Source organism: Pelodiscus sinensis, chromosome 6 (genome assembly GCF_049634645.1).
Source record: "Pelodiscus sinensis isolate JC-2024 chromosome 6, ASM4963464v1, whole genome shotgun sequence".
NCBI classification, from domain to species: domain Eukaryota; kingdom Metazoa; phylum Chordata; order Testudines; family Trionychidae; genus Pelodiscus; species Pelodiscus sinensis.
Window position 1 is genome coordinate 27,522,237 of NC_134716.1, and position 23,478 is coordinate 27,545,714.

At 38.6% G+C, this 23,478-nt stretch overlaps 1 protein-coding gene across 4 annotated transcripts in view; it reads right to left on the reverse strand.

Moving 5' to 3' along the window:
* Positions 1 to 23,478, reverse strand: part of KDM4C (lysine demethylase 4C) — a 392,253-nt gene that overhangs the window by 42,807 nt on the left and 325,968 nt on the right. For all 4 annotated transcript variants that reach the window (XM_075931603.1, XM_075931602.1, XM_075931604.1 and 1 more), the window contains one exon: positions 8,780 to 8,965. In XM_075931603.1, the coding sequence (XP_075787718.1) occupies positions 8,780 to 8,965 (186 nt within the window). The remainder of the gene's footprint in view (positions 1 to 8,779; positions 8,966 to 23,478) is intronic.

Consider the following 23,478-nt stretch of genomic DNA (forward strand, 5'->3'; position numbering starts at 1 on the left):
GGGCTTTATCAGATTAAAGCAACAGCCATGGTATCTTTCAGGTTATTGTTAAAACTGTGGTTCAGCAAGTGTGTTTTTTCTTCAACATAACCCAAGCCAAGGATGAACTAAGAAAGCAGTAGAAACAGAGAAAACTAAAACAAATGCAAAATACATGATTCTGTTAACTTACAAATGGGATTCATTATGGTAGAAGTTCTTGCCCTTTATTTGTGACATTGGTGTAACACTGGCAAAACAAATGCCATTTTATGCCAAGAACCCCATGCCTCACTTGGAAACTGAAACATATAGCTGGAATCAATCTGAGTCATCTGGGGAAAGAATAAAAAGCTCTAACAAGGAAGATCTGTATCTTTATGTTGCATGGACTCTGAGGGGCAAGAACACTAAACAGAAGCAAAAGATCGCCAGTGCTTAGTTTGTGTTAGCCCTAAGGGTGTGTCTAGACTACATGCCTCCGTCGATGGAGGCATGTAGATTAGACAGACAGGCAAAGGGAAATGAAGCCACGATTTAAATAATCGCGGCTTCATTTAAATTTACATGGCTGCCGCGCTGAGCTGACAAACAGCTGATCAGCTGTTTGTCGGCTCCGCGCGCTAGTCTGGACGCGCCGTGCCGACCTGGGATGAGGTTTACAGGGGATGTCGATAAAAGCCTTTCATTTCGACAGGGGAGCGTCCAGACTAGCGCCCGGAGCCGACAAACAGCTGATCAGCTGTTTGTCGGCTCAGTGCGGCAGCCATGTAAATTTAAATGAAGCCGCGATTATTTAAATCGCGGCTTCATTTCCCTTTTTCGAATACACAAATCTACATGCCTCCGTTGATGGAGGCATGTAGTTTAGACGTACCCTAAAAGACCTATATAGCTTGCTTATACTTTTAGAAGCTTATTGAAACTCATTTGCATGTAGACATATTTACCTACTTTAACCTTGTAAATAACTCAATTCTTTCATTTTCCTAGGTAAAAATATCTTTGTAGGATTGGCTACAAGCATTGTCTTTGTTGTGAGATCTACAATCAATTGATCTGGGCTAAGTGACTGGTTCTTTGCAACTGAGAGTAATCTAAATATCCCTATTTTTTTCTTCCACTACTTGATCTGAGGAAGTAGGTCTGGCCCACGACAACTCATCATCTAATAAACCATCTTGTTAGTCTTTAAAGTGCTACATAGTCCTGTATTTTGCTTCAGTTACACCAGACTAACACGGCTGCATTTCTATTACTATTCTAAATATCCCTATGATCTTCAGTGTAAGATGGGCTTACATGGGTGCCAAGACAGACGGAGCATCCAGGAAGAATGACTGTAATTTCTTGTCAACGCTGTTACAGAGCCTGATGTGTTTACACTTGATGATTGGCTGGTGAAATCTAAGTACAGAACTCACAATATTTGGGATTTATTCTCTGTTTCCTAGCAGGCTACTCTGAAGATGGTACCGACACCCCCTTAAGTCACTGCAGGACAACTTGAAAACTAGCCGGAAAACATTTGCTCTAAAAAGTTCAAGGTCATATTAATAATGGAGGATCATGAATGATCTAAGACTTATTTGGTTTATTTCACCCTGTCAATTTTACCCCTAGAACTACAGTCCTAATGTGAAAGCTGTTGAACAGGACGCTCCAGCTCTCCTGTTACTGCAACTCTCCATTAGGTTTGTACTGCAGGAGCATCACGGGAGACAGAACAGACGATCTGGACCGTCATTATGGTGGAACTGTTGCTAAATTTATATTCTGTTTTCACTTAAAGCAGAAGTTCAACTTGTTCATTATAGAGAAAAAATAAAGTGTATGTGCTGTAAAGTTTAGCACAGTCAAGAGTAAAACCTGAATTTTCTGGGGAGTTTGAAAAAAATTAATTAGTTTTAAAGTTCTAACAGCATGCCTCACTCAAAAAACTCACCATCAATCTCCGGATTTTTTTGGGCTGCCCTAGCTGAAACCCTAAGAGACAAAGCGAGTTTGGTGGGCTCTCTGGCGTTATGTGATAGTTACAAAAACAAATAAAAAGTAATTAAAAAATACTACCATTCTTCATCTTAAATGATTCCTTAAGTGTGGCACTTAGCTTATGGTGAACAAAACTTAAGACAATTAAGTAGCTGCTGGTTTGTCGAAGACTAAGAGCTCTTTGAGACTGTTTCAAGAACAGTATCTTCAACATATGACCGGCTACTGTTCTGAGCATCCTATACTTCATGAAAGTGTCCAGCCAGCTCAGGAGTGCCTGGTTTTGATGACAGCAACAGATGCTAATGTTGCAAATCCTGTTTTTCATGAAGATGATCAGCCAGTGCAGGATCAAGTGTGATTTTTCAAAACAGCAGGAAGTCTGGTCTGCTTCTGGTGGAGGGGAATTTGGATGAGGAGGACTAGCTCGTAGGAAAATGTTTTTCCCCTACAACATTTTTTGACAAACGAAAAATCATTCTCCCAAAGTTTTTCTATAATTTTTTTAAAAATTTTCATCTAAACACTGAAAAACAAAATGTTATGAGTTTTGTTAACTGAAAACCAGAAGTATTTAGTAATCAAAAACTGAAACATTTCAGTCAGTCAGGTAACATCTTTTGGATTTACTGAAAATTGTTACTCGTCTGGATTCAATTTTTAAATTTCTATTGTTTTCAACATCAAACTCAGTTTTTCAATTTACCACTCCCCCAATTTGTGAAAATCAACATTTACCACAGACATTTCCATTTCGAGAAAAAAACCATTTACCATAAAAAACTTGAATGAAAAACTTCTGCTTAGCTCTACTGGCATCTTTATATGGGCAATAAAGGTATATTATGTCATCCAAGGTGTCTGGTGGTTGTTCTAGTAGTGAAGTGTACGTATGTCTCTAAGTGAAGGAGTATTTCTATATTTAGAGGCTTTTCATTTCTTTGCTTTTATGGTTTTGAACTAGATATGTTATAGTACAATGGAATCTTAGCTTATACACAGCATTGTAAGTTTGTATATTTATATACATAAAAGTCAACCACATACATATGATGGTAGATGAAATTTCTGTATTTCTCTCATGACTGCATTTGTTTACACACACACACACACACACACACACACACACACACACACACACAAATCTGGAGTGGATCCTCTCGGTCCCACTTTCTTCCAACTTTACGATAAATTCAAGAATCAACATTCCCTCAGGTCCAAAGAAACACAGTCTACCAGGAAAAGAACCTATAAACCACTACAAGCCTCCTGAGGAAAAGCAGGGCAGAAACCATGCTTGCAGACTATACAACATACTCCTCCCACCCACTACAGGGCCAAATTACCAGGCATCGTGGGAGGGAGGCCATAGCGGTATACATAATTTATCATGAGGAAGGCTAGTACAAATCATGTACCCCAAATGCCAAGATTGCAACTATGGCTTATGAAGGAGACCAAAGTACGAGGTTCCTTATCCCCTTTCTTTTCTTCTTGCACCTCCACAGAAGGTTTATACAACATAAACATTAGTATATTTTTCACTTCCATAGATGTATACTTAATTGCCCATCCAAATTTTACATTTTTAGGGACTGATTCTACATTTCAAGCCCATTTAACATTCATTGATTCAATGGGATCTTCAGTTAGACATAATATGAAGATCAAACTCACAATAACTAGTTCTCCTGAGCTAGGAGGATTCTATTGTCTGAAACTTTGGAGAACTGCATGGACAGACTAGTTAGTGTGTTTTTCTCCCCATTTAACATTTTTAAATACCGTATGTGGTTCTCAATCATTCCAGATTATTTTATCCCGTTTGGGAGTCTGATTTGTCTGGCATATCCCAATTTTCACCTCACTTAAAAACTACTTGTTTTCAAAATAAGACCTAAAAGAATTAAACTGGTAGAGCTGAAGAAACTTTGCTTACCTTTCCATACGATATATTTATAAAATAAACTGACTGGAATATAAATATCATACTTACATTTCAGTGTGATACTTAAGTCTGTTTTTCACTTATGAGCCTTATCTGAAGGCAGAGTTCCAGGTAATAGGGCTGACGACCAAACCCAACTACCCAGGCTGAGGCATGTAACTTTAACTTTGTGGGGCTCCCTGTGGTATGGGGCCCTGGTTAATTGTCCTGCTTGCCACCCCTAATGCCAGCCCTGCACTTGCAACTCCTCTAAACACATCCCACAATTCCCCCCTTCCCCTAAAGTCACAACACACAGGTTGAGAAACACTGATCTAGATTAATTGTGTTCCCCCTGGAAGACATCTTGCCTATTCCAGAGATACATGAATCCCTGGCTGAGACCACTGTTTTAAAGAAATCCAAAAAGGCTGGTTATCTTTATTTAGACCATACTTATTTCTGAGGTCTGAAGAGGAATAGCTATTATTTTCCATTAAATCAGTATGTCCATCAAAAATATTGCCGGATGATTGTTGCAATGGTCTTTTTTCTAATCTAAATTCCTAAAGGAATCTTAACCACAAAAATGAGTCGGGTGAGGCTTTTCTGCTTTTTATACTCACATGAATAATGTAAAAGATTACTAAGTCAATTGTTCAGACATCTAAACTTTCACAGCAATGATGGGAACTCCCTATGCAATGATCTTTTCAAATATGCATATGTAAAATACATTGCTTCTATGAAAAAATATGAAACGACTAAGTCAGCGCACAAAATGTACTTTGCTACAAAGAGAACAGGTGTCTGCATGTGTCCCTCTTTAAGTATGCAGTTACCCAATCTAAATGATGAAATATCTGCTTGCACACCTAAATGAGCATCCATACGTTTTTGACAGGCCCAGTATTAGAGTTTATCTTTGAAAATTTGGCTAATAAAGAAAAAGATGCAGTACAACATTTAAAAGTTCAGTATGCAATAAAATTAAATTACATTTGAAACACTATATAGTATTTCCCTACCAACCCTCTCCATCTCTATTTAGCATAACATGCAAGCCAAATTTGCCAATAGTTGATATTAACAGTGTAATTTAGAAAGAAATAACCATGACAATTCAGAAAGACAATGACCCCAGGTCAGAAAGGTTTATGAAGAGACTACATTGATTAAAGTGATAAATAATTTGCAGTGGATGGAGACTGTATGCCTCCATTTTAGGCAGGGGTGGGGAACCTTTCTTTAGTCCATTAGAGAGCCACACGGAAGAAAAGGAAAAAAACACCACACACATCACACACACCACCAAACCCCTCACCAAAACCTCACTCACTTTATTCCAAGTGAGAAGATTTGCTGTGGACCAAATCAATTTAAACAGGGACCTGGATCCAGAGGTTCCTCACCTCTGCCTAGAGGTATATATTAAAATTATGCAGTAATGTGGGTATGCGTGTATGTGCACGCATGTATAAGCATCCACACACAGGAGTGAATAAGCTATTGTCAAGTAATCTCTCTAAGTTAGAGATTACAATACTACATTAGATAATAGTAATAATCACGCCCTGTCCTCCAATCATAAAAAAAATCTTCTTTTTCTTTCAACCTTGACCTAGGTATTACAAATAATTCTTATAATGCATTTTGGGACCTTAGTCAGCAACTTTATTAAGATAACCGTGGCTAATTATTGTTTTATTTTCTCCATGAGCAGAGATAATAGCATCTTGCCATATGTGTGGTTTGTTGAATATCTGTACAGATTTGCTCTATTCTGTTTAAAATTGAAAAACTAATTTAAAAATTCAGAGCTCATTGTTTAATTATTTTGCTTTCAAACAATACAATGTAAGTTAAAGTGATGGACAAACAACAAAGGTTAATTACAAACAAAGACGTGCTGTTTTCCAAATGGCAAAAAGTAATGTATTCTCAACATGAAAGGATAGCTAATAGAAAGGACAAAGGTCTAATAGGAAAATTAATGCTGAACAAACTTCTGAAAGTTTGGACATTTGATTAAATTAATTACCCAAAAGGTAGGGTATTAATCAATGCATATACAAATGAACGTCAATGTACTCTGTCTCAAAATCTTGTTAAAATTATACAAAAAAAGGCTCTCATAACATTTCTGAATTTGGGTTCTATAAAGGATACTCAAGAATAGACTTTCTTTCCCTGTTGTTTTTGGTTCCGGCAACAAAAAATAAGCCAACCAACCCAAACTTCTTCTTGAAAGATATACTGTTGGCTCTGAGTTTTGGGAGAGGCTGGATTGATTTTGTTTATTGTGTTGAGTGCTGTACAAACACAGAAGATTATTCCTTCCCTGGCAGGCTTACAATCTAGAGAGGGGGGGAAACGCATATAAGAATGTGCTGTGCTTTGTTAGAATGGCTGTTTACTCTGGATGTCTCAGTACCAGCAAGCCTCAAACAAATTAGATGGAATTCAGAAAAAAAACTGACTAAGGAGAAGCAAGGACTGACTTCGAAAAAATAAGTATAAAAATACCAATCAACTGAAGCTGCCAAAGGAAAGAAACCTCAGGCAGTGCAAAAACTGGAGGGCCATTCAGTTGCAATTGAGAATACTACTGATGTCAGACGAGGACGTCTTAAGTCACCCATGATCTTTTTAATGATAGTGGATTGGGTAATGAGAAAAATTACAGAAAAATCAAGAAGGATACAATAAACTTTCACACAGAAGGTTCTCTCATATCCCCCTGCCCATGCATAATTATTAGGCTTGAAAATCAATACTAATTAAAGTAAAACCATGATAATCAACAAAAAATAAGAAACACCAATAACACTTTCTGGTTCTGGTACTGAAGAGTTTCAATTTTCACGTATCTTGGCTACACTGTAAGTACAACAAGTGGGCGAGACAATCATATTAAAGGCAAAATAGCAAAAGCCAGACATGTTGTCATGACTCTAAAGCTGATTTGGAGAAACAAAAATATTATTCTCCAAAATAAAGTTTGAATATGTAACACCATTGTAAAAATCAGTCTTACTATATGACACTGAAGCTTTGAAACTTGCTAAGGCTTTACTATCTGAACTACAAGTTTTCATAATCAGCTGCCTTAGACAAATCCTCAATATCAGATGGACAGAAAAAAAAATACAAATGAACTCTGGAGGAGGACAAAACAGAAACTAAGATGACAGGAAATTTCAGAACAAAAATGGTGATGGCTAGGACACACATGGAGGAAAGACCCAAATAACACAATAGGTCCAGTGCAAGATATGAAGGACTGACAAAAGCGAACATAGAAAATGCACAATAGAAGCAGAACTGAAAGTAAACATAATGACATGGGAAGAAGCTAAGACCGTAGCAAGACACCAGCAAAGTTTGAAGGCAGTGGGAAATGTTCTATGTTCTGCAGGGACTACAGACTGTAAGTGAAAGACGGATGATAGGAAAAGGCCATGATAACAAAATAGTTATAGAAAAATTATGCAATTACGGTACTAAGATGAATGGTGATAGGAATACACTGGCTGTTCAAAGAGTTGTATGTCATTCAACGAAAGGAATTGATAAGCATGGTATAGGAGCTATAAATAGAAGTAATAGAATGAAATTGATAAAAGGAGTATTCAGACTAGACCACAGAAAAATCTTCCTGACAAAGAGTTCTATTTGTCTGCAGAACACAGTCTCCCACGGGAAATGATGGAAGTCTCATTGGTTGAGACACTGGAGAACTGTTCTGAAAGTGTTCTGCAAGGCCAGTCTTGTATACACTGGGGATGGACTAAACTAATGGATCATGAATCCCGAGAGTGTCAAGGAAAGCACTCAGAGGGTTTGTGTGGTACTGAAAATGTTATTACAATCTAAAGCAAACCAAATCTTGCTCTTCCACTTCTACACACCCTTCTGCAGTGAGGTCAAGTATTCTCGGTCAACTTCCCAAAACAGATTATATGGACGTATTATTGCTAGCAATGACACATTTTGAACTCTTACTTTCATAATGAATATAAAGGGGAAAGGTTGTAAAAAAAATTGCCTTTGAATGAGGGGTCATCAACATGAAAAGGCTGAAAAATACTGGATTAAATTAATGTTTTCCATCCCTAGATTCTATTATGTATTTCTTCTGTATGAACTATGTTAAATAATAATTCAAATATAATTTAAAAATACAGACTCTTAATCATCTCTCACTAGAAGTGACAGAAATAAAGTGGAACAAAATGCAATAAGATCTACAAGACAGTTAGTGACAATATTGTGAATGGAGTATATATCAAAGCTAACATTAAAGGTTCTTTCTCAGAACTGATGAGATCTTCTGGCACTGTAACAAAGAATATGGACTTTTTCTCATTTTTGCATAACTATTGTCAATCAGTACTGCAATTTTGGAAGGATATTTGCAAGATTTTATTCGGGCTGCTAAAGAAGTATAATATATGTACAACATTTATACTGGATATTTATAATATTTAAACTGGATTTTTGTAATAAATGCAGGTATTTGTACTACTCTTAAAATTAAAAAAAATTTACTGTGTTTTACTGATTTACTGTGGTGGTGAATCCAGACATATAGTAATGGTCCTAATGGAAAAGTATGGCAGGCCCAACCATTGTTTGAGTATAAGCAGTTCTTTCAGACCCAGATGTAAGGAGAAATTGTGACGATCCAATGCCCTGCTATACATTAAAAGACCATAGATGGAGCAATCCTTTAGACATAACCCATTTATAGCTTCTTTCTTTGATCTTTCCGAGTCAGCTAAGTAAATTCCTACCTTAACTACAATTTTAAAAAGGAAAGACTATTCACACCATATTTTATTTTAAAGAGAAAGAGAATATGAAAAAGAAAACCCTTACCACATTTTGATTGATTTTGTGTCTGAAACATGTGATGTAGACAACATAAGGCCAGTCATCAGGCTCCATCAGCACCCCGGCAGCATGGGCACAGGTAACATGGAAGGACGCTGGACAACGCCCATAAGAACACTGTATGCAGGCACCGGAAATTTTCTTCATTCTCTGTCTGCAGAAGACACATTTCTGTATGAATAAAACAGAACAGAATGTCAACTAAAGTACTGTAACTTAGCTAATTTTCATAAACACTGGCATTTTACATGTCACAAACTGAGCCAGATTGAAAAAGAACAAACTTTTCTGAATTGCAAACCTTGCAATATGCTGTGACATTTTTGTCACATTTTTGTCTTTCTTTAGGGACATACAAAGAGTTAATGAGTTGGGTGCCATAGTGGGGATTCTGATATGTAGCTGATTATTATTAATCATTTTCAGTCTAAAACCCAGACACTGCTCTGCAAATCAACCCCTACTCCCAAATCGAGAATCTGCTAATTCATAATTCTTCAAAAAGAATTAGTGTGCAAGACAACAATAAAACTAAAATATGTGCACTATGCTAAGTTCCTATGTGTTTAACATAGGTATTGTGAGATGGGAGAAATGAAACGCATAGCCTCTGTCTTGCTGAATAAAACAATTTGCCTATCAAGTCTGGTAGCCTGCTGCTAGAAACAGAAAATAACCAATATGTCAGATGGAGAAATATTCCATTCATGTGCATTGCCAATGGTGTAATATTGGGCATATAGCTCTCTCCTGCTTACATTCATCATATTTTATATAAAAAAGAAATGTTATTGATGTTCATAATACTTTCAAATCCACCCATACTATTTTACCCAGTGACCTTGACTGAAGCGAATTCCACAATCTGAGTATATGGAGTTGACATACTGACTCCTTTCTTCGCTCTAAATTTACCAATAGCTTTCACAAAACAACTCTCTAATGTGTCGTCAGTGAATTTCACCAACTCACTATCGTATGATGGGATTACCTTGAACTTACATAACGGTCACAGCAAAGGCTGCCAATGTGGTGAAGTTGTTGGTTCCCATCACCCTTTTCAAGTAAAGCTAGAGTACAAAGCATGAGCGGCTTATGGAAGTGAATCCACAATGTTCAGTGTCTCATCGGACTAAAACAATTGTAAAATTAAAACTTTGGTCTTGTAAACCTTTCATCCAAAAATTTCAAAATGCTTTATACACATTAACCATCCCTTGAGGGCAAGTATTATTATTCCCATTGAAAGAACAATACAGATACAGTAAGAGGGAAACAGATATAGAAAGGTTAATTGACTTTCCCAGGCCAGCACAGTGATGGGATCTTCTGAGGGGGCCAGCTCCAGGCAGAGGCAAGGTCTCCTACTGGCTGCGAAAGAGCACTTCCTTGAGTGGCACGAGGGCCGTGCGGAGCCCTACCGCTGCACAGGGAAGTGCTCTTCTGCAGCTGGGAAGAGACCCTGTCCCTGCCTGGCTGAGAGGTGGGGCAGGACACGCCTCTCCCAACAGGTGCAGCGGGAGGGAAGGTGCTGTGCAGTGTATCCCAGCCCCGGCCTTCTGAACCGGTAGGGCAGCAGCACTGGGCTAGATGAGAGCGGCAGGGCTAGTACTGGGGGGCTCTGGAGGCTGAACTAGTAGTGGGAGGCTATGGGGGCAGGGCTGGCACGGAGGGGCTGGAACTGGGGGAGGATCTGGGGGAGTTGGGTGCAGTGGGGCTCTGGAAATAGGAGGCTGGTACTGGGGGGGTCTGGTGGTGGGGGCTCTAAGGGTCAGGGGGCTGGCACAGAGGCATTTGGAATGGGAGGGCTGGCACTGGAGGCGCTGAGGGTGGGAGGCTGACACTGGGGGCTGGGTGCAGGGGAATCTGGGGTCAGTGGCTGGTGCTAGGAAGTAGTGGAGGGGTGGCAGGCTCTAGGGGTTAGGGCTGGCATTGGAGGCTCCGGGGGCTGGGCTTTTGGCAGACCAGTAGTGTTATATTTGCATATTCATCATTCATATAATTAATATGTAAATATGTGAATAAAATCCAAAAGTTTGTGAATGGGTTTGCCAGTCCCCAGTAACAAAAAGGTTGGGAACCACCGTTATTATTGATGAAACTCTCTTTAAAAAAAAGCAGCAGCTCAAGGAAGAAATCTGGCATTTTTGCCCAAATGATTAACATTTGGCAAAGTTCTAAGCAACTGGACAAAGGGTCCGGTTCTGACGTTATTCCGAAATAACAAAGAGCGTGTCTACAATGCAAGCCATTATTTCAAAATCATGGTGAGGTGAGGCTTCTTACTCCAACTCCTGTATTTCATGAGGAATAAGGGAAGTTGAAGGAAAAGTGTTCTTCCTTCGACTTCCTGCTCTATAGACAGTGCCAAAAACTAAATTAAGCTATTTTAACTTAAGCTATGCAATTGACATAGCTGAAGTTGCGTAGCTTAATTCAACTTCTGCCCTGCTGTGTAGACGTGCCTTTACAGACTAACACAGCTACCCCTCAGAGACTTATGAAAAAGCTTATTGTATTACTAACATTGTATCCACTTTATTGCTGAATCAAGAGAAGGTATGTATTAAACCAATTAACTCCAAGGACACACTTATCTCTGGTGGCACACTATTATTTTTCTTGCAGGTACTAAAAGGGATCAGACATAAGATTAGGAAGAAAAAGGACCATTACTGTATGCCCTGGGAAAGATGATCTATTTTGTTCTGAACCTATGACATACAAAACCAATTCATATTCTAAGGGATGAAATCTCTCTCAGAAGGCATAACTGAAAAGCACTAAGGCTGATATAGAGCTAAATATGATACATTTCTTATGATTCCGAAGATGCCATGTCCTTTGAATTATAGTCACCCCTAGATAATTCCGATACTGCTCAGCCTCAAGATGGCAGACACACACTACGGCTGTGCTTGGGGGTAGGAGAGAATTACACACCTATGAGCCAGAAAGTTACAGCCATTGTAGACTTTATAACCATTAAAACACAAATTAACCATATCCAATGTCAAAATATATTTGGAAATATCCTTAAAACAAACTCTACTGAGCTTTCAAGCAGTATTTTTCTTATTTTGTCTATTGGTCAATTTAGATCCTCATCAATGAGGATGGTTTGTGTGCACACACAGTGTAATTGACATTTACTCCAAGAAAGCCAATCCTTCAAAGCTTAGCAAAATTTTTCTGAAAAGATTCTTGTTTCACCTCACACTAGGGGGGAAGAAGTCTATGCTTGCCCTTTTCCTGGCAAAGATTACTTCCTCTGTGCTAATTCAGCTGTACCAGGCTGGCACATGGTGTACAGGTGAACAGTCAGTATAGGGGAGTAAGAAAATGCCTTACTCATAGTCGCTGACTTCTCATTTTTCCAGAGGGTGCTCAACCCCGCCCCAGGCCACTGCAAGCACCCTTCCCATACCACCCTCTCCCTCAAGTCCTGCTTCACCTCACCCTGCTTCTTCCCCACCTCCTCCCCCACACTCCCAGAGCTTAAATGTGGCAAATCAGCTGGAAGCTCTGAGAGTATGGAGGGAAGACTTCATAAGCGCAGGGCTGCCCACATGCAAGAAGCACGGGTGGAGGTGGCAGAGGAGGGAGTTTGGTGCTGGTGGGTGCTCCACATGCACTAACTTTTCCCCCATGGGTGCTCCAGACCTGGAGCACCCATGGGGTTGGCACCTATGGCCTTACTTCCCCATATTTTCTCTGCAGAGGCCTACAGGGCAAGCAATAATCTTGTCCTCACTGTGCAGGAATTTGAAAATTCTTCTGAAGTTTGATGATATTTACAGTACTGGTCTCTCTCACCTTTTGGAACTGGTGGATTAAAAGGGTAATCCCAAAATCGGCTAGAGTGATAAATCAGAGATTACATCAGATTTAAAGATATATGCCTGAGAAAATCAGATACAGCATATTATAAAGTATATAGTAGTAATCTCCAAAGTTGTGAGAAAATTAAGCAATTGAAACTAAAGTTAAACTGAGCATAAGAACATGGAGCTGATGAAAAATGATAAAAAATAACGGATTTGCACCAAGTATTTCAAATTCAGATTCCTCATCAACACAATGAACCTCTGCATTTTCAGTTTGTGAAAAATAACATGTTTACTGAAATGCATTGATGCTGACTTAGCATTCATTTGATAGCTATAGTAATTTACCAGCCTGATGTTCACAGAAGGGTAAACTAAGGCTGTTCTTATCTGGCAAAGCACATTCAGTTTTCTTAGGTACCCCTGAAGAATAGCATTATGATTTAATGTTTGCTAGATATATTTACAAAGCAGAAAGGATTGAAGAAAGTGGCTGAGGATCAATCAGAAATCCAGCTGCAATGCCAAATAAAGAATACATAAAATTGTTTATATAACTGTAGATTAAGACTATAGAAGAGAATAATACATTAATATTTGACTGAAATTTTAAAGATGCTTCTGTTTGCCCTCAAAACAAAAAGTGTTTTGATGCCAACTGATTTCATATTCGTAGAACAATTCTCTAATACCAAAAGATTCCACATACACAAAGTGAATGGCTTTAAAAGTATGGCCTTCAGTAGGGGTAGAAAGACCCCAGTATTTTTCAGAACAAAGCTTGCTGATTGTTTACATAATGAATTTTGTGCATCCTTATATAAAAAATTGACACTGCTTCCCACAAAGAGATTAATATTTACAAAATAAAATACCAGTCTCTAGCAGAATCATGAATTAAAACCAGTAGCATTGCTCTCTGAAGGTAAGGACTTACAGATAAGCGGAGATTGAGGGGTTTATAAAAATAATGATTTGGATTATTAATTTTCCCAAACATTTCTATGCCTTAGCAAGAAGCATCAATTTACAAAATGAAATTTACTGCATAATATTATAAAACTTACAAAACAAATCTATGTTAAGGGAAGAGAGAGAGAGAGAGAGAGAGAGAGAGAGAGAGAGAGAATGGGCTTCTCTCCAATAATCAATCCAGTTTGTCTTATATTGACTCCAATCACAGTGCTTCCTGAGATCCTCTGAGATAAATGGAAGTAACTTCTGTGGATTTTTAAACAAATATTCTTGCAGTTTGGTACAACTTGATGAATTCTGAAAACAATAAACTGTTCCTTCCAAAAGAATTTTGTTTAAGTCACCACTGTCAGGGATGATTAGAAAAGAGGCAAGATCATCCAAAACAGAGAAATTTCCCATTGTTGCTGGCAGAATTTTAAAAGGGGGCTTGCATGATCTCCCACAGAACTCATATAGCAGGCTGAGATCAGTACTACTGACCTTCATTTACATAATCTGGCCAGCATATTCACAAATACACAAGTGTTTTATATTCCTTATACAGAGATGTACAAAATCTTTGATAAGTTCTATATAAATAGTATATGTTAAAGCACTGCCAAATACCAAAAGGAAAACCTACACTTTTCTACAAGCAGAATCACAACATTTAGAGTTTATTTATTTATGGTAGCCTGACAATGAACACAAATCACCTACTTTCTACCAAACGCAATCTATACCAGGGACTTCTGTAAGAAAGCACTCTGTCATTACCACCTGTATCCCTTGCTTACTTCCTACTTCGTTTACTTACTGAAATATGAATATGTGTCTGAGAGTCATCACTTTATAAGGAAAGGGTTATTATTTCAGCTTAATTTTAGTCTCCTATATACCATTTATTTTTTACTACAGGATAAACTAAATTTGTTTGGTAGATGTGGCTTTGAAACACTAAATTTGCCTTTCCTGCTTCAGTATTTCATTTTCATTTTCTTCCTTCCATTTCAGCATCACACTATACAAATGAATTGAAGATTACACTAAAAGGTGACTTTAAAATTAGCATCATGCCTGCATTAGGTGCAACCTGCAAGTATCACAAAATGAAAGCCTAAAATGATTTACTTGTGTGCCAATGGAGTATATTCAAAGCAAGGCAAATAAGGGGGTCTGGCAAGAAGCTGTCTTTTAACATTCTTCAGGAAGAAAGTTTATTTATTAAAGGGCTTCTTTTTAATCAACATACAAGCTCCATGTGTGATAAATTCAAATTTTGTATAAAAGCAGAATACATCCAGGGGACCAGGCCACTTTGGTACTTAATGGGTGGGGGTGATGACAAAAGAACCAGATTATGCATCAGTTCAGTGCATCCCTGATATAGTCAGCACCAGAGTGGTGGCTGGGGAGCACAGGACTGAATTAAAGCTGTCTTCTATCTAGGACTCCCACTTAGTCTGTTAGAAATTAAAGGAGCACTTCCTAACACTTCTCAAAGGTGGTGGAGATACTTCTTGTAACTTTTGGGTTTGAATCATTCCTGTAGTGAAGGGATCCTGGGACCATCCTGGACGTGTAAAATCTGGCATGGAGTCCTTATGAAAAATAAATGCTTTCTATGGCTACATTGTTTTCCCAGGACATTTTTGGACTGCAACTGCACTATTTAAATAAATCACTGGTCTCTGTCTCTGTCTCTGTCTCTGTCTCTCTCTCTCTCTCTCTCACACACACACACACACACACACACACGAAAGCAGTTTAAACTAGATCTTCTGAGATGCAGCACTGAAAGGATTACATTCTTAGCAATATCCTGCAAGCAATTTACTTTACTGGGAAAAAATGCAAAGAAATTCTTTATCACAAAATAGGTACCTGCATCTCTTAACCAATATATTTCCCATCCTTCTGAGAACAGCTAGCCTGTGGGTTGATATCAATAAGCTATGAAGATAAACATTTTCTTTTATCCCTACAAAAATTCAAAAGAGATAATTTAAATTAAAAAGTCACCATCACCACCAACACAGGTGGAAACTGTCCTGACACAGAGACAGTAGCATTGAAGACCTGCATGTCAAAATATTTAGAAGCAGGAATCTTGTCAAGCTTGACCAGAAACCTCTGACGATGATACAAGTACTTGTATCAAAATTTCATCTACCCTGAGGCTTGCCCACTGGCATGACAGCAATGTGCTGCCTTGTGTCTTAAAACATGGAAATGGGAATGAACTTGAGTCCCTGTGCTCTGGGCAAGAAGAGGTCATGGCCAATTACATAGGTGAATGCACTTTGCCTCTGGGAAGGAAAATGTTAGCAATGTGGAATACACTGGCAATGGCTGGGGAACACAGCTGCTTGTCTGCGTATTCTCTATCAAAGAGGGCTATTGTGGGCAGAACATTATACGATATGAGAGGGACAGCCACAGTTTAGTGAGCTTGTGTCACTAGCCAAGAATCACCTGGCTCAAGTTAGTGTAGAGGAGGCCAATTTAAAGTCACAGCTGTGCTAATAACAATGTCCATATGAGTACAGATATCAAATCCAGGGAGGAAAGGGATATTCCAGTACAAAGTGGAAAAGTTATTTAAAAACAAAGAATTTTGGGGGAAAATATTTAAACAAGTTCTGTATTTCAGTCTATTAGGAAACCCTGAGAGTTAAAAAGCGTATGGGACCATTTAACTTAAAGAGAAATGTGCAGTGTTCAGCAAAAAGCCAAAATCTACTTTTAACTAGAGTCAAACTTTAATGTGATACCTCAGTAGAGCATTGTGCTATTTGAACAGGCTAGAATGATAAGGCAGAGTAGCAAAGTTATGGCATCCCCTAAAGGCACATTAAAATGCTTTATTAAGTGTAAAAAGTTCAACAATTCCAAAACGAACTTATCTGTAGCATCTCAAATAAGTGTTTTCCAAGCTTTTCCATCCACTCTTTCCTTAAAGTCCACACAATAAATACTCAGAAAAATCTGAGCCTGTTGCAGAACAAGGTGATGTGTGTCTTACAGTTCTAAGCCATTATGAACATTTGTCAAATCACTTCCCTCAAATTTAAATGTATTAACTGTTACTTGTATTGCAAAAAAATTACATTAAACTACAGACAGAAAAAATTAAAGCCTAATGTTTAAAAAGTTCAATATTTCTAGAGTGTCTCTCCACCTTTTGCTTTTCCCCCCAATTGTTTTTTTACCTGAAAGACCAAAAAGGAAAAAAGAACACTACAAGGATTTTATTATGACCAAGCAAACAAAAGTCCCTTTGCCTCAGAAATCTCATAAAATTATCATCTTTATTGCATAAACCTGAAAGTATGTAGATCTCAGCACAAGTTCCAAAAAGTTCCAACTTTGCCATGGAAACAATAGTCTTATTTCAAAATAATACTGCTCCTCGCTGTGGACTACTGGCATGAAAGCTCCCAATCCTAGCTCATTGACAACCTTGTGGGGCGGACAGATGAGGCATGGAAAATATTTTAAATTAGTTCATTTATCATGTTGAGACATAGGAAGAGACTATCAATTTCTCACATTTACAGAAAAGAAAGGAACAGAGGGAAAGACAGCAATTTTTATGCAAAATTATTCTAGTTAAACTGAATCCTTCAGACTGTACAATATGGAATACATTTTTATTTTCTTATTATACGTGTTGCATATGCACACATTTTAATTTGAGAAGTTATATGAAGAACAAATGTAAGCAACATTCAGCAAATATTTTAATTGTCTTTTGTTTTGTTTAAATAGTTCCTTTTTCTGGAAATAAACCTTTTTGTTAAATATGCACAGGTTTTGAATTAATGGTTAATGGTTCATCAGGATAAAAACAATTCTTAGCTAAAATTAAGTACTCTTTAAATATCAGACATGATTTCCATCAGGAACAATATCTTGCATTTGTAGGATGACTATCTTGATGGGTCAGACCCTCAGATACAGCAAACTGACATAAGAGTTAATGGAGCCCAAAATATTGTAGTAGCAGAGCAATGGACTGAGAGTCTAGAGAGGTGGATTCTTTTTTAGTTCTCCCATTGACATAAGACAGCATGAGTCTAACGCCATCACTCACACTGAGCAGCACCTTCCTCTCCAATTTAGCCCCAACTAGAATGAAAGGTACTAAATGCAGAATAAAGTGCAAGTAACATGAGGTGTCACAATCTGGGATCATTCATGATTTTGCATCTATGACTATCCTGGTAAATAGCCTTTGATGGACCTAGCCTTCTTGATTAGTTCCACTGATTCATATGATTCATGGAAATAGGTCAATGGAGGGATGATAGGAGTTGCTATAGGGAACTTTCTGGGTGTCTGGCTGGTGAGTCTTGCCCACATGCTCAGGGTTTAGCTGATCGCCATATTTGGGGTCAGGAAGGAATTTTCCTCCAGGGTAGATTGGCAGAGGCCCTGGAGGTTTTTCGCCTTCCTCTGTAGCATTGGGCACAGATCACAGCTGAAGGACTCTCTGCATGTTGGGGCTTCAATATCTGAGACATAGGTGAGAGGATTATTCTAAGAGGGGTGGGCGAGATTCTGTGGCCTGCACTGTGCAGGGGGTCAGACTAGATGATCATAATGGTCCCTTCTGACCTTAAAGTCTATGAGTCTATGAGACTGAACAGCTTGCTGAATTGCAGTCTATATCTTACTAGCGGGACAACTGTGAAAAACACCTGATACAGAGCATATTTCACTGTAGCGCACAAACAGTGCATGAGCCCTTTTTTAAAAACAACAAAATGAGGCAGCAGGGGTCCCTTAAAGTGCATACATAATTTGGTCAAGATTTTCTAAACTGACTGCCTGAAATTAGGCTCCTAATGGTAAACTGAGTTTTACCATTAACTTCCATAAGTGAAGGATCAACGCCTGTTGTGGCATATAAAAGTGACCTGATTTTTTAAACTGTTCATCATCTAACAGCTCCTTCTAATGCCAGTGGAAGCTGACAATGTGATGAAATTGCAAAAAAAAAAATGACAACATCGCTCTCAAGTGTATTAACAGAAGTGTACTATTTAAAACATAGAAGGTAACAGTTTTGCTCTATTCAACACTGTGAAGGCCTCAGCTTGAGTTCTGTATCCAGTTTTGGCAGCCACTCTTTAAGAAAGATATAGACAAACTGGAGAGAGACAAGAAAGCTTCAACAAAAATGATAAAAGGTTTAAAAATCTGACCTATGATGAAAAGGTTAAACAAAGCAGGTATGTTTAATATTGTGAAAAGAAAACTGATGGGAGGGAGGGGGGAGAAACCTGAAAAAATTCTTCAAATATGTTAGGCACTGTTCTAAAGAGGACAGTGATCAATTGTTCTCCATGTCCACTGAAGGCAAGACAAGAAGCAGCAATTTAATCTATAGAAAGAGATTTAGATTAGATATGAGGAAAAACTTTGTGATTCTAAGGATAGTTACATACTGGAATCCTCTTCCAAATGAGGATATAGTATCTCTGTCACTAGAGGTTTTTGAGAATAATGTTAGACCAACATCTGTCGGGGTAGTCTAGGTATAAGCGATCTTTTTTTTTTTTGGAGAAGGCAGGGAGGACTGAATTAGATGATTTCTTAGGGACCCCTCCAACACTAAATTTCTATAACTATATGAGTATCCAGCAACGATCACTAGCAATATGCAACATGAACGTGATACACAGAAAGTTCTGAAAGAGACAAAGGAATGTTACCAGGCAAGCAATTTGGCTTTTGATACCAATTGTCAAAGTTTCTTTATTGTACTCTTTGATGATGCTCTATCTTCCCACACCATGTAATCCAAGGCATGTGTTACTGGGACCTCAAAAACATGCTCCATTGTGTCTTAATGCAACAACGGCACATTATAAAATCATTTTAAGAAAGTAACCACACATCTAAATCTAAAAACGAAGATATGCCATGGTCAAGTCCATTGCTAATTCTTCAAAAGGAGATGCGGTAATAAATTGCTCATATTGCTCTGACAAGCAATTGGTGAATTTTTGAAAACATTTCTTTTATGGAATAAGAAGCTGAAAACCTGCCCAAGAGGATCCAGCTCAGCAAGTTATTTAAGCATATGACTCCCTTTAAATATGCCATTATTGATTTCCACGGGACTTCTCTCCTGCTTAAATATCTTGCTGTGTTAAGGCCTCTCAGAACTGCTGAATGAGCATTATATTTTAAAGTATGAAATAATTGCTCATTCTTTTCAAATGCTCTGGAGCTATAACTTCTAAAAAAAAGCAAGCTGTGAATGGTTTAGCATATAAAAGAATATTTCCTCATTCACACAATCCATTTGTTAGACACCTTCTAATATCTTAGCACCAGAGAACTTATGATATAGACCTCAGAATTCCTGTAGCATAGCATAGCTGAACCAGTGATATGGAGGCACTGATAATATCTGAACTTCCTGGGGAAGACTGCAATTTTGAGTAACATGCTTACTTTACATTTTAACAAAACACACACACAAATGCAAATCAAGCTTTAAAATCACAGGGTCTAATGAAGCCCTGAGATTGGTATCGAGAATGTGGACTCCCAATGTTTTCTGCCATGTTTTTGTGCTTGAATTTTTTGTGTTTGTTTTAGTATGTTAAGCTTGGTTCAATAATTCTTTAAAACAGTAGTAGTATTTTCACTTTTTTGACTGTGTGTTTCCCTGTTGCAACTTCACACAACAAAACTGCCAACTTTAGTATATTCCCAATAGGTCCTTATGCCCTGGAGCTATAACTAAGCAGTGTGTGATCAGAAACTGAGCATGACAAGTACAGGGGTGATGAGCTGAGCTGTCAGAAATCAACTGTCTGTTTTGGAGGTTTTACTTAAAAATCTTTGAGGCATCCTAGAAGATCCATTTCTGGATCATTTTAACATACTGAATATAAAGTGCTGAGAATTCTAGAGATGGAGGTGGCATGAAAACCTCTGCTAGTACTGCTGTCGCCACCATTTCCAATGCCAATAATCACTATTTACTGAACTGCTCCAACAGATATCGTAAAACCTGGCGGTGTGAATTTGATTAGCTGTGTTTACTTATTCTGAAAGTGGAGAGAATAATTGAGTGCTTCTAGAGAACTTTCTAAGTTTGGCTCACAACAAGATGGCCAGATGACACTGTGGTAACAATCTCATACTGCAGTGATACAGTAGTAGGAAGCAGCGTGATGTTTGCTTGCCACTTCATTCTTCAGTTAACCATGCACCTTAATAGACCACTAATGGATTTGTTCTGGTTTGAGTTTTCCATCCTCTGAAATGCTCAATTTGTCTGTGTCTTTGGAATGTTTGTCATTTACATAGAGAAGTTATTCTAAGAACATCTATGTTTTATCCCTGAATTTTAGTAGTGCCTTTTAATCCAGTAACTGCCCTTTCCAGATTTTCATTACAAATAAACTTCAGACTTCCCATACTGATGAAGTTGCTAAATGGTTTGCAAATTAGTTCAAAGAACTCATCAGCTCCTTTCTGTGGCCAGACAGCCTGCCTCCATATCATCCATCTTATTTGCCTTCCTGAAGCATGCAGGACAGAGAAGGAGCAATAAAATCAGCATAGTCTATGCTGGCTCATCTGATCCTGAGAAGCTGAAACACAGATATGTGGATAGAGAGCAGCTAAGTCAATAAGCTGGCCTCGAGGCTGCGGCTGGCACCTATGTTGATTCGAACACACACAGTCCCAGGAAGAGGAATTTCCCACTGAGAAAACAATGTCCAGTACTTCAAAATTTAATCATCTCAATTCTCTCTTACAAGTGTAAATTAAGTTCACAACTCCCTTGTAAGAACTGGTCTCACAGCAGACAGACCAGCATCAATTGGCATGACAGATAAGAAAGAGAAATACGTGACCTCATGATTATAAAAGATGGGCCCAGCACACACTCACTTTGAGTGTCATTCTACCCTCTACCTGCTGGTCGGGTTAGGTGTTTGACCTCCCGAGGTTCTATGGGGACGCCCACCTCGTATTTTCGTCTTTCCTAGGAATTGAGGGACCGGCCCTGGCCTGACATGCTGGAGTCGAGAGGCACAGAAGGGGGTAAAAATGGTACCTGGATGTGGTCCTCTATCTTAAGTGTACACATAGCAAGAGTAAGCTGTTACTTGGTACCATTATTTCTATTTTTCTATCTTTATCTTCTTTGTAACCATTTTAAGACCTATATTTTGCTAATAGTTAAGAAATTGAACAATAGCCATTGCAACCATATGATTTATAAGCTTCCTCAATAAACCTGTAACTGTTTAAGCTTTAACCTGCCTCCTTAAGTTGCTGTAACAGAACCAAGCACAATTTAAAAGAACTTCAGCCGGTCTAAAGGGACAGTTATAGGAAGAGCTTGGGCGTTTGGATCTGTGTCACTCCCAGGTGACAGGACCCACTGGGGCATCTTTCAGTCTTTCCTCAAGGCTGCCCGCTGCGAAGGAATTATGAAATTCTAGCAGCTGAAATCTAAGATGTAATAAGCTCTTCCTATATAACGGGGCGTCTGTTGGCCTGCTGGCCACCCTCTGCGATGGGACCCCGGTCCTAGCAGTAAAGGCACGGACGTTAAACCTTTTCTCGGAAACATACACACACACACTGCCCTGACCGTCGGCTGACACTTTCATCTTGATCAACACATTTTTGATGTAGCACATTTCAAGGTTACCATTCCTGATATGATTTCCATGGACCATCTTTTCACTAATTTTTGTCTGCAACGTGTTGTTTTAATTTACTGAGTATCCTTCAGTCTGTGTTTTTTATACTATCTATCCACAAACTCAGCCAACTGTAATATTCAACAACAATGTTCTGAAGAATTGGCAATCTAGGTTCATGTTTTGTCACAGACATATAAATCTCCCAAGTGTATAAAGGATATCAGAACTTTGAAGGAGGAGCTGAATGAAGAGTCAACTGTATAAACCCTGGAGAAAATTTAGCTTCACAGTGCAGATCACGGCAAGAAGTGATGTGACTTTGGCAGTATCACAAAGCAGCTATCTTTTTTTTCTTTTTCTTGTAAAGCACTTCTTATGCTGTTTGCACAGTAACCCTTTATTTTAAACCCTGTAGGGTATACTGGACCCACAGTCTAACTTAAGTATTTACATTCTGCTTAATTACATTTTCTCCTGTACATTTTAGTTGCCTCCTTCAAATTACCTCCTAAAACACACTGGAGCTGCTAGCATACATTGTCTCTCTTCCCCTGAGCAGTGGATGTATATCAACTCTGGTTGATATGATACAAGCACCTATCGTCCAACTAAAGTTAACCGACCATTCTTTATTTTAAGATTTCCATTCACTCATTTGATTGCTGTTTACTAACACAGTTTCAAGGACCCTATCTTACATTACCAGAATACACATTATAAAGGACCTACTAATGTTCAGTTAATTAGCTTGTTTGAGACAAAAGAAGGGAGGTAATAATCTTTCACTGGACCGACTTCTGGAATTCTTACTACATTCCCCTGTTTGTTAATGGAATTGTAGTGTTCAGTTGGCAGAGAAAGAGGATTTGAACAAGAAAATCTGTCTTTAAAAATAACATGACAGCTACATTTAAAAAAAATTGGAGTGTTTGTGGAATCCCAGCAGGGGCTCTATAATGCAAGTTGTGACGTAGTGGGGGTACCTGGCTGGTTTCTATGCTGCTGGCTCTGGGGTAACCCCCACTGGCTGCTGTGGGTACCACGACCCAGCAAAACAGGATGAGTCACTATGCAAACCAGTGGCCAGACACCCCCCATGGAGAGGAACAAAGGAAGGTGGAATGCTGCCTTGGCTGGGGGGCAAGGCTGGAAGTGAGGGAGTTGGTTGCGGGCTGTCGGAGGGCATGGAGGAGAGCCTAGGAGAAGGGGCTGG